This window comes from Symphalangus syndactylus, chromosome 5 (genome assembly GCF_028878055.3).
Source record: "Symphalangus syndactylus isolate Jambi chromosome 5, NHGRI_mSymSyn1-v2.1_pri, whole genome shotgun sequence".
Lineage (NCBI taxonomy): Eukaryota > Metazoa > Chordata > Mammalia > Primates > Hylobatidae > Symphalangus > Symphalangus syndactylus.
Genome location: NC_072427.2, coordinates 88492954 through 88508777, shown reverse-complemented (window position 1 = coordinate 88508777; position 15824 = coordinate 88492954). Strand labels below are relative to the sequence as shown.

Genomic DNA, 15824 nt, shown 5'->3' with positions numbered 1-15824 from the left:
TTTCAGTTGCTGAGGGTGATGGTTAACTGTAAGTGTCAACTTGACTGGGCCATGGGGTGCCCAGATGTCTGGTCCGACATGATTCTGGGTGTGACTGTGAGTGTGTTTCTGGATGAGATTAACATTTAACTTGGCACACCCAATGATGCAGATTTTCCTGCCTCACGTGGGTGGGCCTCATCCAGTCAGTTGGAGGCGCAATGGAACAAAAAGGCTGAGTAAAAGGAAACTCCTCTTCCTCACTGCTTGAGCCGGGAAAGGGGCCTTTTCCTGCCTTCAGACTTGGACTGAAACAGTGACTCTTCATGGGTCTTGAGCCCAATGGCCTTTGGACTGGAACGTACATCATGGGCTCTTTTAGGTCTCAGGGCTTCAGACTCGAACTAGAATTACCCCACAGACTCTCCTGGGGCTGCAGCTTGCCAAATGCAGATCTCAGGACTTATCAGCCTTCATAACTGTGTGAGCTGATTACACACACACACACACACACACACACACACACACACTCCCATTGGTTCTGTTTCTCTGGAAAATCCTGACCAATATAATATATATATGCTATTTCGATTAAATAAACTGTACAAATTTATGGAAAAGCATGATTGAAGTTATGATCGTCTGGGTCCTATTCATGGATTCCAAAAATATACGGCTGTTTTATGAAGTTGCATACATTTTGACATTCAAAGTTGACTGTCATATTCAGAACAGTCACCTCCGATGTGAAATAAGCTACTGTGACAGAAATACTGAAAGGGATAGCACTGGGACTCTCCTCTCACCTCCCAAGAGGCACGGCCTGGTCCCCTCCATTTGGAGAGGCCGAGTGCCCCCAGGCCTCAGGCCCCTGGGAAGCCCCCCAGACATCCACGCCCCTCCTGCTCTGCTCTGCTCTGCTGGCCCGGTGCCCCTTCTGCATATTGCAGGCTTTGGGAGGGTGATGGTGCTTCCTTATACTCTTGTGACCCCCATGGCCAGGGCTTGGCAGCAAACACTGCCATCAACTGGTATCTGTCCAGTGAAACAAAGTCTTCAGACTCTACCTACTGACAGCTGGTGACATCCGCAGACCAAGGACAGACATCACACAAGAATTTATATTTTCAAACTGACTTCACCAAGAGCTAGATAATAAAGATGGACATTATAATAAAGATGTATTTTATCATGCTACATAAAACCACTGCCAAAAAAATATATTTTTTGAACTTCAGGGACTATAAGTGCCTGTTTTACATAATCATGATAAAAAGATCGGCGTATGACTGAGAGAACTCACCTTAAACAAAGGATTACTGATGTGTTATTTAGGCCCATGAGGTTGACCAGGGCAAATGCTCTGGATAAGAATTTAACCAGAAGAGTGAGTAGCACCTTAATCAGATGGAATAGCGGGGCTCCAGCATGAGGAGGGAGGCAGGTGATATGGAAAAGGGGGTCGCACAGACGAGACTAGCCTCCTTTATCATGGGCCCCCAAAGGACACAGACCTCCAAGAGGCAGGAGCTGTCGCAGGCAGGACCAGGGCAGCAGGCCGGCCCTAGCCCAGGCTAAACCATCTCTGTCTATTCCACCCACCTGGCTCTGCTTGCTTTTGGGGCAATGTTCTCAACACTGGCTGCTTTCCCAGGTACCTTGGTCCCGGAAGGATGAGGTCTAGGGTTCGGAATGGACAGGGAAATGTCAGGTTTTCCTTCCACTTCATGAAGCTTTGCAGCCCCGTGCTCCAAACCTAAGGCTTTATCCCACACCCACCATTATTATCTTCAGCAAGCACCCAAGCCATCTTGGCTCTACCATGGGAGGTGGAGGAACGCTGGAAACACACACGGATTCTCCAAGAGAGGTGGGCCATGATGCCTAACGGGGTTCAGATGCACCCACAGCACCCAGATGAATTTACCTGAGCTTCCTTTACAGTCGTGGGCTTGGTGATCAGAACCACTGACGGAGAGGCAGAACCAACCAAATGCTTCAAGATGTCCTTGAGAGTGTCAGACATCGCACTTGTCTCAGCCACCTGGTCCTGGTGAAAGAGGAGAAAGTTGACAAATCGACTTTGCAAGCCCATTCCCTGCTCCCAACCTCATGTCTTCAGGTGACTAGAATCATGCAAAGTAGGAAGGAAAGAAATTACCTTCAGATTTTAGCTCTGTCTTTGCAAAAACTGTGGAAAGAAAGAAGGCCCTGCCCTTGGAAGCAGCCTTTGGACTCAGCCCAAGTTACGAGTGCAGCGCCCTCACCGTGGGAGAGAGGGCCTGATCGTCAGACATGGCGGAGCGTCAAGTGGGTACCTACGGTGTCATTAACCTTGGCTGCATATGAGTGCTAAAATCATCCCCAGCCAATTAAACTCGCATCTGGGGTGGGGCAGGGAAGGCTTCGGGGTGTTTTTAAATGGCCAGGTGACTGCAGGTGCGGCTCAGGTGGGAACCCTGCATCCGAGCCATCAAAGCCATCCCCCGGCAGGCCCTGCCAAGCCAAAGGGCCCATCCACATCCTGAGAGGCCCAAGCCAGCCCCAGAAGGGGTGGCTGGGATAGGGAAGGAGGCCACCAACACCAGCCATGCACTCAGTTCCCCACCACAGACTGTCCTAACATATGTGCGTTCTCACACCAATGGAAGAATCATAAAAACTTACGGACTGACCTCCCCCAGTGCTTTGGGCTGGATATTAACAGCCATTTCCGGCACACTGATGAAAGACCAGCTAATCTGGAGGTCCTCTCTCTTCTCCTTCATGTGGAACTCCAGCTATTAAAAACAAGTTATTAGAGGGCCACTCTTTCCACCAAAGCCTTAATGTGCATGTGCGTGTGCATGTGTGTGTGCATGTGACTGTGTATGTGAGCACGTGTGTGCATGTATGTGTGCATGTGAGCATGTGTGTGTCCATGTGAGCATGTATATGAGTGCATGTGAGCATGTACGTGAGTGCATGTGTGTGCATGTGTGTGTGGGTGCGTGCATACGAGCATGTGTGCTCATGTGTGCATGTATGAACATGTGTGTGCACGTGAGTGTGAATGTGTGCGTGTGCATGTGTATTTGAGCGTGTGCGGAAGTGTGCGTGTGAGCATGTGTGCCTGTATGTGTGCACATGTCTGCATCAGTGTGCATGTGTGTATGTATGTGTGTACCTGCTCATTTATTCACATATTTTCACAGAAAACTGCTTAGCTTTCCACTTGGCACACTATGTGCTTTCAAAATGGAAAGCAGGACCCCAAACTTTCTTTACCCCCTGCCCTTCCTGCCCCTTCTCTGGCCTCAACCTACCCCTCAAAGAGGAGCCTCAGCATTGGTGGTCAACAACCAGATGTCACCCAACCTTGCAGTCTATTTAGCATAAATAGTTTGCTGTGCTTTGCATTTCTCCTTCTGGGAGTATCCGCAAGGCATAAAGGAAAGAGGAGTCGGAGAAGGGCCCAGGGCGCCTCATTCTAATCCTGGGCGTGGGCTCCCCCGTCCCACACTCACACAGCCCTGAAGATTGTGTGCGGCACAAAGGCATCTTTACTGTCTCTTCCCGGGGCCGCCACAGCAGCCTCTAACTGGATTTCAATCTCTAAGGATGCCTCATCCCACCCTGTCCATTTGGGAGACAGAACAGCGGCCCCCAAAGATGTTCGCCCCCTAATCCCTGGAACTTGTGACTGTGAGACCCTACAGGGCACAGGAGACTTGGCAGGTGCGCCAGGGGCTAGGACTTCAAGATGGGGAGATGACCCTGGGTCCTTCCGAAGAGCCCAGTGGAAACACGTGAGTCCTGAAGAGTGGGGGAGCACGGGAGAAGAGGGGCCAGGGCATGTGACGTGAGGACTGCAGGCATCCCTGCTGGTGTGGAGGTGGCGGAAGGCACCCTGAGCCGAAAAATGGGGTGCCTCAAGGAGCCGGAAATGGCCCTCCACTGACAGCCACAGGAAAATGGAACTCAGTCCCGTAATCCCACGGAATGAAATTCTACCCACAACCCCAAAAGCAACGAACAGACTCCCCCGTGACTGCCGCTACGGCAGGCGCAGCCCTGACGGCTCCTGGATTTGGGCCTGGCCGGACACCTGGCCTCCTTCACGATGGCATCACCAATCTGTGCTGTTTCAAACTGTTCAGGGTCATTTGTTTCCACAGCCATAGAAAGCTAATATTGCATCCTTTATTCTTCAGCTAGATGCTCCGTCCAAAGCAAAAATCTTAACTTTGCAGATCTCCATTCCTTCTCCACTCCTATACAAAAGGGAAGAACGACTTCAGACTATCTGAGTACGTGGACTCTCACCTCATGCTAGAAACAGGGTAAGAGAAAAACGATGACTGCTACTTCATAACCGTCTCCAACCTGCCTTCCTTGTCTGGTAATTCTAGGAAAAAATTAGGTAATTCTAGTGGAAAAGTGCACTTTAATTGTTTCGACACAGACGGCTGAGTCGATGGAGACCACTCTGGCGTCGCTGGTTGGAGGAATATCAGAGAAGCGGGAACGCCTCCTGCTGCTAGCATCAATTATTTACCCATCTCTAGCAGCTGCCTCTGCGCTGAGAGGTAACCCACACATTGGTTTCTAACTGTGTTAACAGATCAAAGATACAATTGTGTTCCTTCTGTGTGAGCTGCTTAAAATGGCATGAACACTTTGATATAATAAACACAATGTCAGAAATGACATTTCTTCATTTGTGTTTGTGATCCTCTCTGGTCTCATTCAGTTCCAAAACATGCATCAAATGTTGGGTAAATATGACCCAGACTTTGCGGGTTATTTTCTAATCACATTGTCCAAAACATCCGGGGGATGTAGGAGAGCATTAACGCCTCACGAATCCATGATGCCAACTCTTCACCTCTTCAATTCCCTCAAAGGGGGTGCTGCTGGAGTGGGGCTGAGGAACTAGGGGGTGGATTTCAGAAAAAAGCCACTTAGGTAGCCAAGAAATCTTGTTAGTGCTGGCTATTTAAAACCATGCCTTTGTAGGAAAAGCATACGGGATGTCATCTTCCCTTGTGATTGGGAATTCTGCATGACTTGAGCTCATCCCCCAAATTAGGAGTCAAGTCCAAGGACACGGGAGATGAGACAGGGCATTGAACTGGCAGTGACCCCTGAAACAAGCCCAGGCATCTGCAATTTTTAAATACCAGCTAAAGAGGAACTCCAGTGAATATCTGGCCGGATGGGAGAGACGCACAGCTCTCTGATGATTTGGGCAACCAAAGTCTCACTGGGCTTATTGTAACTATTAGAGATCCGTAAGTCTCTCTATAAAATTATAGAGATGTGTATAATTATATATATGTCTTTATTATTATAAGTCTATTATGAAAACATGGAATAAAGGTAATACTAATTTTTTAACTTGTGAAAATAATAAGGGGGTTCTTTTTAAATCAACTTTGTCAAAAACTGAAAAGAGGAATGCCCCACCGCAGCCGCTCAGCTGTGTTTCCAAGCTGCAACCAGCGCTGGATTCGGAACCAGAACCACTTTTCTCCTCTCAGATGCCACCTGCCTTATCATATCCGTCAACAACACCCTGCCTCATTCAAATGCCCGAAAGAGGCAACCCCTGAGTTTATTATAAATGTATGTGTGTCTGTATGTGTGTAGTGTGTGTGTGTAATGTGTAGCGTGTGTGATCATTTCCTACATATAAAATCCTATATGGAAGGTTACAGTTTGAAAATTATGACATGAACGATAATTAATAAAAACATGAATGTTACAGCCCTGTGACTCACACCATGCTCACTCTTCACATTTCTGAGAACTGTGACAGGTCTCATAACTTGCAAAGTCTAACATCTTTACCTGTAAATGGAATGGGGAGAGCTGCACGTCGTATAGCCGGCATTCAGCAGCCGAGGCAGGCATCTCGCTGACCAAGAACTGAATAGCCTGGCCCACCACGTGACAGACCACCACCTGGAGGAGGCACAGGTAAGGGAGAAAACTGTGTTCAAAACAAAGGACAGCGGTACATACGCATTTTTTTTTTTTTTTTTTTTTTGAGACAAGGTCTCCCTCTGTCGCCCAGGCTGGAGTGCAGTGGCGCGATCTCAGCTCACTGCAACCTCCACCTCCCCAGCTCAGGCGATCTTCCCACCTCAGCCTCCTGAGTACATGAAACTACAGGGGTGTGCCCCCACACCCACCTAATGTTTGTTTTTGTTTTTGTCTTTTTTGTAAAGACGGGCTCTACCTATATTACTGAGGCTGTTTTGAACTCCTGAGCTAAAACAATCTTCCCATCTTGGCCTCCCAAAGTGCTGGGATTGCAGGCATGAGCCACTGCGCTCAGCTGCCATAGGCATCTTTTTTTTTTTTTTTTTGAGACGGAGTCTCACTCTGTCACCCAGACTGAAGTGCAGTGGAGCAATCTCGGCTCACTGCAACCTCCGCCTCCCTGGTTCAAGCGATTCTCCCACCTCAGCCTCCCAAGTAGCTGGGATTACAGGTGCGTGCCACCATGGCCAGCTAATTTTTGTATTTTTAGTAGAGACAAAGTTTCACCATGTTGGCCAGGCCGGTCTCGAACTCCTGGCCTCAGCTGATCTACCCACCTCAGCCTCCCAAAGTGCTGGGATTACAGGCGTGAGCCACCACGCCTGGCCTAGGCATTTTTATATCAAAACAATCTGGACTTTATACGTTAGCAATGATACAAATTTAGAGTTTCAAAGTTGGATAAATATTCAGATCAAAATCTTTTCTATAATATAGTTTGAAAACCAGAAACAATGTTTCAAATCTTTGCTTCCTGATGACTTTCTTAGGAGCTAAAGTCTTGACCAAATCTAGTTATCATGCGCTTTCCACATATAATACAGTCTTTTTCCTTTTTTTTTTTTTGGAGACAGAGTTTCACTCTGTCGCCCAGGTTGGAGTGCAGTGGCACAATCTCAGCTCACTGCAACCTCCGCCTCCCGGGTTCACGCGATTCTCCTGCCTCAAACTCCCAAGTGGCTGGGATTACAGGCGCGTGCTACCACTCCCGGCTAATTTTTTGTATTTTTAGTAGAGACGGGGTTTCACCATTAGCCAGGATGGTCTCGATCTCCTTACCTCGCAATCCACCCGCCTTGGCCTTCCAAAGTGCTAGGATTACAGGCATGAGCCACCGTGCCCGGCCAACAAAGTCTTTTTCTTTAAATATCATCTTGTTCTATTTCTCCATAATAGCTGATTTTTAATTCCCCAAATGTTTCCACATTCATACACAGTCAAAGCCATTAGCCATCTTCTTTTGCTAAAAATGAGTCTTAAAGAGAAAGTAAGTTATAGATGTTACAAGTAAAAAAAGTTTTCTTAAATTACCCAGAACACAAGAGGTTGCTTCCACCTAAATAATTTCGAGGCTATCATGGTTTTCAAAAAGGAGGGAGTAATTGGAAAAACATACAAAGTATCAAACAATTATAAAATTATGCAGCCGTACCAAAACCAGAATTATAAAATGAGCTCGTTCAAGAACCTGTCAGACAGAGAAAGATAATAACATCAGGAATAAACCAAACTGTGGTTTCCTGACATAAATCATAAATCATACAGTATTAAGAGGGGTGATTTTCACAGCTACCATGGCACAGAGAGAGCTCTAGTTTCTGCCACAGATTCCTCTACAGAAGCTGATGTAGAATGAGAGGTCATTCTCTCCTCCCCACTCCCCTCCCGGGGGCAGAGGGCCAAGCAGACACGTGTGGGATAATTACCAGGCCAGGTGCCAGGTGTGCACTGGCCAGGAGGAGGAGAGGGGAGGCCAGGGGCACACTGGGCTGGACCACAGGGCAGGCACAAGGGGGTTCCGTAAGTGGCCAGTGTTTGGCCAAAAAGCAAAGCTATCAGGGGCTGAGGGTAAGTCAGACTGACTTCCTCATTCCCAAAAGAACCACTGACTCCACTGCAGGGAGTCACTGGACAGGAAGAGAAAATTCCTTAATTCTCTGGTGGATTTATCAGAATCTAAAATACCAAATGGAAAGATTATCAAAATAATTACTCAGTCGGGGCCTGCTATTCCCCCAAGTTCAGGGCTAGGACATTCCCCTGTACTTTCTCATCTGCTGGCTCCTGGCCGCAGCCAAGCCCTGGATCCAGCTCTTCCCACCACTGGCCCATCCCACTCTGGAACAAAAACGGAACCTGGGCACTAAGGCCCGGGCAGGGGTCAACATCCAATATCCACAACCAAATACCTCAACGCCACAGAGCTAGAAAAAGAAAATCCTGCCTTCTCTCAATATCGGCAGAAAGTCATGCAATTCTTTCTACCGGTTCTTACACCGCCACGTTCAGAAGACGGATTCACATGAGCTAATTACATCTTTCCATCATCTCCAGAGTTCACAAAGGGCCAGAACAAAAAAATGTTTGTATAAGAAATGTTGTCTATTCATGTTAAAAATAAATGATCTATAAACAGTCCTTTTCGGAGGAACATGCTTTGTGGCCAGATGAGTTACACGCACCAATGGCATGACACTGAGAAAATTCCCTGTCCTTGGTCTCAACAGCCCACGCCTTTTACTGCTTAAAGTAAAAAATAAAAAATAAAAATAAATTTAAAACCCCGACGCTGACTCTGAGCACTGCATAATTCCTCTGGAGTCTTCTCTGTTGGGCTAATCAGCATTGTACCAAGAAAACAGACTTAAAGCCTCAACCCAAGCAAGAAACAATTTCACTTCCCTTCGTATCCAGTTCTGCAGAAAGTTTCCCACCACCCATTCCCTGATACACAGAGAACCAAGCACTTGATTAAAAGCAAGCAAATAAATAAGTAAATAGATAAAAGGACTTTAAAACTTCTAGAATGCAGGACTCCAAAGCTCATAAGTAATCCCTCAAGCCCCATCACTAAGGTAGTGTAATCTCTACATTCTACTCTAGGACAAAATGTGTGACATCTTTTCATGGTGACACCCCGGCGTGTCTTCCCCAGCCCTAGGGCTTCCCTACCCTCTAAATAGAACCTAGAGTGCAGACCAAGCCTTTCTTAGCCTCCCCTCGGAATTTGGCTAGAAAAGTTCATCAAAGAAACAATTTAGGCCGAGTGTGGTGGCTCACGCCTGTAATCCCAGCGCTTTGGGAGGCTGAGGCAGGAGGACTGCTTGAGTCCAGGAGTTCAAGACTAGCCTGGGCAACATAGCAAGACTCCATCTCTTAAAAAAAAAAATTAGCCAAGCACGGTGGTGTGCACCTGTAGTCCCAGCTACTCAGAAGGGTAAAGTGAGAGGATCACTGGAGCCCAAGTCTTTGAGGCAGCAGTGAGCTGTGATTGTGCCATGGCATTCCAGCAGAAAGAAACACTCTGAACCTGCCTCAAATTTTTACATGGCCAAACAAAATACTGCTCCTGCTCCACTTGGAGGGATAACCATTAGGGCCAAGCTCTCTTCCAGCACCAGCCCCTGCCTCTGCCACCCTAACAAATAATGCCCCGTTTGCCAAATGGACGGGGACAAAATGGAGAGGAGATTTTAAAAACAAGTAATCTTCTTTTAGCGTATTAAGGTGTTATCCACAATGAGGATTAAATTCTCCCAACCCATGCCAACAGTGGCAAGGCCCCACGGGCTGAGAGGGGTTCCTCGCATCACAGCAGAAGTCAGGATCACCTGACACAGGTAAGCAGCTCCTCCTCTCTAGTTAGCCTTCCTAAGTGGCCAGATGTCAAGGGTTAACATCTAGCTAAATACCCATGAGTGGGTAGAGACCCTGATCTTGACCCTAGAGTCTCCCTCCCCCAATCAGCTATGGTCATGAGAGCCTCTTCTTAACTTTCCAAGTGAGCTCTTTGGGGAATTCCAGTTCTATTGAACTGACAGACCGGGCCCTGAGTGTTTCCGTCTGAAACAGTCTGCTATTAATACACAATTTTAAAAAGTTAAATAGAAGCAGTTATCTAGCATGGGCGGCAGTGACAGTGAACTCCTCAGAGGACAGGAGTGAACCCCCAGCCCCAGGGCAGAACTCCGCAGAACCCAGGTCTGCATCCGCTCGCAGGAGCAAGCTCCCTCGACAACAACCAACCATCCCCCAACCTGCATTTTTTTGAGATTTTTTTCCCCAAAACAAGCAAAGATTATTTACATAAAGCATTTGAAAATCAAGCAACAGAAGGGTGAACTTTGTATTCCAAATAAACAGCTTCCTCTCTGTATAAGTGACAGAGTGTTTTTTGGCGTGGGGGCTATTCACGGTAAGTCAGGGTCTCCACGTGGAAAGCCCAAGCGGAGACTCATACTTGGCAGGTGAGGGTTTGGGTCGGGTCGGGGAGCCCTGGGCAGCAGATGGAAGCGCCACGGGGAGGGGAAAACAAGACTGAAGGCTGAAGAGCAGGCTGAGCGGGGAGGCCTTCATTCACCTTCTCGGTGCTCTCTCCAGCCTCAACATCTTGACCTCATGTACTCACATACCTATGCAAATAGTACTTATCTGCAAACTATTCCTTTGTTTAGACTTGGGGCCAAAAAATTCTAGGCACAGTTACTCCAGATTTCGCTACTGTTCACCAACAAGAGAGGCCCTGATCTTCAGATCTCACTGTGCCCTTTCACTTTCCTTTTCAGTTAAGCTTCCTGTACAGCTGCCTCGGCTCCTTCTCTTAGAACACTCTAGAGAACTGGAAATCATGTAATTACTTTTGTCTCCAAAGAAACTAGCAATGCAGCTGAGAAAATGTATCCAAAAGGTTTATATACTTGAATATTTTTCACTTTCATCACGTTCTGTAACACCCAAGGAAAGAACTCCCAAGTAAAATGAAGGCAAAGACCCTTCAGTAATCATTTGGATTTCCTAGTCAGATGTCTTTCCCCACTCTGCAAGCGAGTCTCACCTCTGTAAATATTCTTTAAGACAGTATGAACTGGATATAAAATACTATTTCTACTCTGGAACTGGGACTCAACTTAAAAAGTAAACTCCATTAGAGCTAAAGATTATCTCAATATCTACAACATTTAATCCTGTTTGCCCACTAACTCAAAATAAACGGCCAAAGATGTTATTTTTATTTATTTATTTTTGAGATGGAGTCTCACTCTGTCCCCTAAGCTGAAGTGCAGTGGCGCAATCTTGGCTCACTGCAGCCTCTGCCTCCTGGGTTTAAGCGATTCTCCTGCCTTAGCCTCCTAAGTAGCTGGGAATACGAGCATGCCGCACCATGCCCAGCTAATTTCTGTATTTTTAGTAGAGATAGGATTTCACCACGTTGGCCAGGCTGGTCTCAAACTCCTGACCTCAGCCTGCCTCAGGCTCTCAAAGTGCTGGGATTACAGGCGTGAACCACTGCACTCGGCTTAAAAATGTATTTATTTATTTATTTTTTTTTTGAGACAGAGTCTCACTCTGTTGCCCAGGCTGGAGTGTGGTGGCAGGATCTCGGCTCACCACAACCTCTGCTTCCTGGGTTCAAGAGATTCTCCTGCCTCAGCCTCCCGAGTAGTTGGGACTACAGGCACGTGCCACCACACCTGGCTAAGTTTTGTATTTTCAGTAGTGACGGGGTTTCACTATGTTGGCCAGGCTGGTCTCAAACCCCTGACCTCATGATCCACCCACGTTGGCCTCCCAATTTGCTGAGATTATAGGTGTGAGACACCGCGCCTGGCCAAAGATGTATTTTTATAAGAAATTCTCGCAGGGGACTGAGATGAAGAGGGTTGGAAACAAGATGGCGGCCAACCCCAAGAGCTGCTGTTTATCCTCTTTTGTGGGGAGCCTCGACCACATGGGGCTCCTGCGCCAACCTGACTCCAACCCCGCCCCCAGCAACACTCTCCCTCCCTTTTCTTGTTACATACTTTAAACAAGGTAGCCTTTCAGTAATGCTGCACTGCAAGGTGTTGTTAATGCATCCCACGGTTTAACGTGGGCATTCTACAGCAGAAAGATCTGTTTGTGAATATGTTGTCTTTCATCAAGTTTACACTAAAAGACATAATCAAGACAGTTCCTTTAACATGAAGGGCAGAAGGGAAGTGGGTCTTCTCCAGGCTGGCAGCTAGTGCTTCCGGACAGGGCCAGGCCACTCGGCCACACCAACCTCCTACGCCCCATGCTCTGTATTCCGACCATCCGATGAAACCTCGGGGCCACCACAGGTCTTTCACTCTGTCTCCTCCAGGCCAGAGTCGGGCTGCACCTGCAGGCTGGCTCGGCCCAGAATTCCATACACCATCATCCAGACGAACAGGTGGCCTCGTGGGAGTCGCATTCAGGGGCAGCATCTGCCCTGGATCTCAGAGGACGGGGTCTCCAATGAGGAACCTACACCACCCGCCCTAGGAAAGACCCTCATTCAAAACAATTTCACAACCTGTTAGCATTTTAGCATAAATTCCAGGTTAATGGAATACCTGGAATTTCAAATCATGCAAAGCAAAGCAAAAAAAAAAAAGGCAACTGAGCCCGGCTTCTTGTTTACAGCTAGCTAGAGTGACAAATGTGGACAGTTTTAAATCATGGTGCCCGTACCAAACCGGCAGCCCCCTGAGTTATGGACAGGGCAGGGGACCGCCTCCCACCCCCCAACCCCGCAGCTGTCAGGGCATATTTCAGCATCAGATAGAACACACGTGCACACAACACACCACACACACCCAGGGCGAGCTATGGGTTTCCCCTAGAGAGGATATGGAATAAGGTTCCGGGGGAAATTCCGCACGTTCATCCAGTTCCGTCTGTAGCTGTGGTTTTACAGACGCAAAGGGTGATAGTGCTGACCAGTTCTGCTTTCCCTATCTCTGTTGTCTTTTTTATGGTGAGGATGTGGTGGGAGCACGAGCTTAAGTGAAATAATAAAAGTGATAATATCACACCTATAATCTCAGCGCTTTGGGAGGCCAAGGTGAGAGGATCACTTGAGTCCATGAGTTCAAAACGAGCCTGGGCAATACAGTGAGATCCCACCTCTACAAAATATTTAAAAAGTAAAAAAAAAAAGTAACACAGATGCAAAAAAATCACACTAACAGCATGGTTTATTTTGTGCAGTGGTTGGAGCTAGATTCTGGAGGCCAAATGAGGTTCACTCCAGCCTCTGCTGCATCACAGCTCCATACCTTGGCCAAGTGACTGTACCTCCCTGCCTCAGTTTCTCCTTCTGTACAGTGGGATGATGCTTCTGACACAGGAGTGTTGTGAACTCTCCTGAGAATGGATACAAGCTCTATACCCAGGGCCTGGTCACACCTGATGCCATCACATGCCACAACATGGCAGGTGCCATGCGGGGTACTGCACGGGCACAGGCCTGCCCTGCTTCCCACAGCTCTGCGAGGGAGGGGCCTCTACACAACAGACACAGAACCTGTGGCTCAGAGGAAGAAGGAAATGCCCCAAACAAGCCCAGATCCAATCAGGGTCTCCTTGGCTTCTGAGATGGGCCTTTCCCAGGCTAGGTGGGTTATAACTTTTATTCAAAACTTTCAGTTCCAGCTGATGGTTATACCATTGGGAGCCTCCATTTATTTGGAAACGAAACTGAAAACAGACAACTAACGCATGTCCAGGACTCCTGGCTCCACACCGTGCCAGGCGACATCAGTCAAGTTTCCAAAGATCACCAAGTGTCCAGCTCAGCTCCTGCCCTCATCAGCAACTTTTCCAAATGAACCTTAAGTTGAAAGCCACAGTTACCGTACTGCAACCAAAAGTCCGGCAGTGGCTGCTAGCGGAGTACGATGAACAAGAGCAGGTCTGGTATAAAGGCAGTGACTTTGCATTCCAAAGCTTAGCTTAGGGGAAGAACAGGCTTCTGCCTTAAGGGTACCACTTTGCTTTTGGGGCAGAAAGCAGGCACTTTCAAAAGGGGGCTTGGCATGAATGTCATCAAAGGAAGGAAGCGAGCAGGTGAGGGTTCGCATAACCTGCTTTGGCGCCTTATCTACTGAGTCCAGGCTGGTGACCAGTGGTACCCTAGTGGGCAGGACTAGGCTGTAACAGCCGAAACTCTTCCGGTGGGAGAGAGCTTCATCATGGGCACAGTCTGGGTTGTAAATCGACTGTTCTCTCTCCAGGCAACCTCCTGGTGGGCAAGGGTTTCACTCTGGCTCTCCTGAGCACAGGGTTAGGGGAGCTTTCCCGGTAGGCAGTGTCTGGGAAAAGGGAGGTAAGAGGCTATAATTGCATTTCTGAAGGGCTAAGTAAAAAGTGGGGAGCAGGGGGAAGTGGAGAAAGAAAAGAGAAAAAAATAATAATAAACCAACAATAACTCATACTCTTTTTCTTAGAAAATGGGGGTATTCAGGGCCAGGCACAGTGGCTCACACCTGTTATCCTAGCACCTTGGGAGGCCGAGGTGGGCGGATCAAGAGGTCAGGAGATCGAGACCATCCTGGCTAACACGGTGAAACTCCATCTCTACTAAAAAACAACAAATTAGCCGGGCGTGGTGACACGTGCCTATAGTTCCAGCTACTGAGGAGGCTGAGGCAGGAGAATCACTTGAACCCCGGAGGTGGAGGTTGCAGTAAGCCGAGATTGTGCCACTGCACTCCAGCCTGGGCGAGAGAGTGAGATTCTGTCGAAAGAAAGAAAGAAGAAAGAAAGAAAGGAAGAAAGGAAAGGAAAGGAAAGGAAAGGAAAGGAAAGGAAAGGAAAGGAAAGGAAAGAAAGGAAAGAAAGGAAAGAAAGGAAAGAAAGGAAAGAAAGGAAAGAAAGGAAGAAAGAAAGAAAGAAAGAAAGAAAGAAAGAAAGAAAGAAAGAAAGAAAGAAAGAAAGAGAAAGAAAGAGAAAATGAGGGTATTCGGTTACAATATTTCCTAGAAGAAATGCAACTCTTTTTCGGTGAGCGACCTGTCACAGCACAGTTCCTAAGCCCTGATTCACATTCATCTTTTTACCAACGTGTGGACCTCAGACCCCCAGGGAAGGGGCCATGAAAAGCTTCTGAACCCCCATGTGCCAGGGAAGGGCTGTGGCTGACCCTGTGAGGGAAGGGCTGCCTCTCAGGTGGCTTGAGATACGGAAATAAGAATTTCCTCCTTCTAGGTCAAACATTCTGGAGCAAACCTCTCCCAAGACATGAGGAAAGACAACATAGGTAGAAACTTGTTGCTCTTGTGTAAGAACGTAATTAAAGTCTAGGAGAAATAAATGCACTCGGTGCATGTTGGGACTAGAAGAGAATGCAGACAGAGCCCCCGGAGAAAAGTTTAAAGGCCATGCTTTGCTGCCTCCAAGCCAGACCTCACTGGAGCCTGCTCACAGCGGCTGTGGGCAGGAGCGTGCTTCTACACCCGGTCTGAGCAGACACCCTGCAAGGCAGGCACCCAGGAGAATTCCCTTAGGAAAATGCCACAGCCCTGCACGGCCTGCTGCCTGTGATAAACAGGTGTTTGGTCTTTGTTCCTGATGCCTGGCATAAAGCTCTTAAAACCCTTAGAATCTCCCGACAGATAACAGCATCTTTTGAGAAGAGTGTCCTTTTTTTTTTTTTTGAGACGGAGTCTTGCTCTGTCGCCAGGCTGGAGTGCAGTGGCGCAATCTCGGCTCACTGCAACCTCTGCTTCCCAGATTCAAGCAATTCCCCTGCCTCGGCCTCCCAAGTAGCTGGGACTACAGGCGCATGCCACCACGCCCGGCTAATTTTTTGTATTTTAGTAGAGACGGGGTTTCACCATGTTGGCCAGGATGGTCTTGATCCCCTAACCTCGTGATCCACCTGCCTCGGCCTCCCAAAGTGCTGGGATTACAGGCGTCAGCCACCATGCCTGGCCAAGTGTCTTTTATATGCTAACAAGAGGGGTGTTGGGAGGGACCCCAGATAGCACTAGGATGGGGGCTGGTCACTTGAGAAACTTTGAGCCCCGCCTCCA

The 15824-nt window shown here is 47.9% G+C and overlaps 1 protein-coding gene across 2 annotated transcripts in view; it reads right to left on the bottom strand.

The window, feature by feature from the left end:
- C2CD2 (C2 calcium dependent domain containing 2) overlaps positions 1–15824 on the bottom strand; it is a 68982-nt gene that overhangs the window by 30908 nt on the left and 22250 nt on the right. For both annotated transcript variants that reach the window (XM_055279766.2, XM_063639246.1), the window contains exons 3-5: positions 5812–5925; positions 2655–2759; positions 1907–2029 (exon numbers count right to left, since the gene is read on the bottom strand). In XM_055279766.2, the coding sequence (XP_055135741.2) occupies positions 1907–2029; positions 2655–2759; positions 5812–5925 (342 nt within the window). The remainder of the gene's footprint in view (positions 1–1906; positions 2030–2654; positions 2760–5811; positions 5926–15824) is intronic.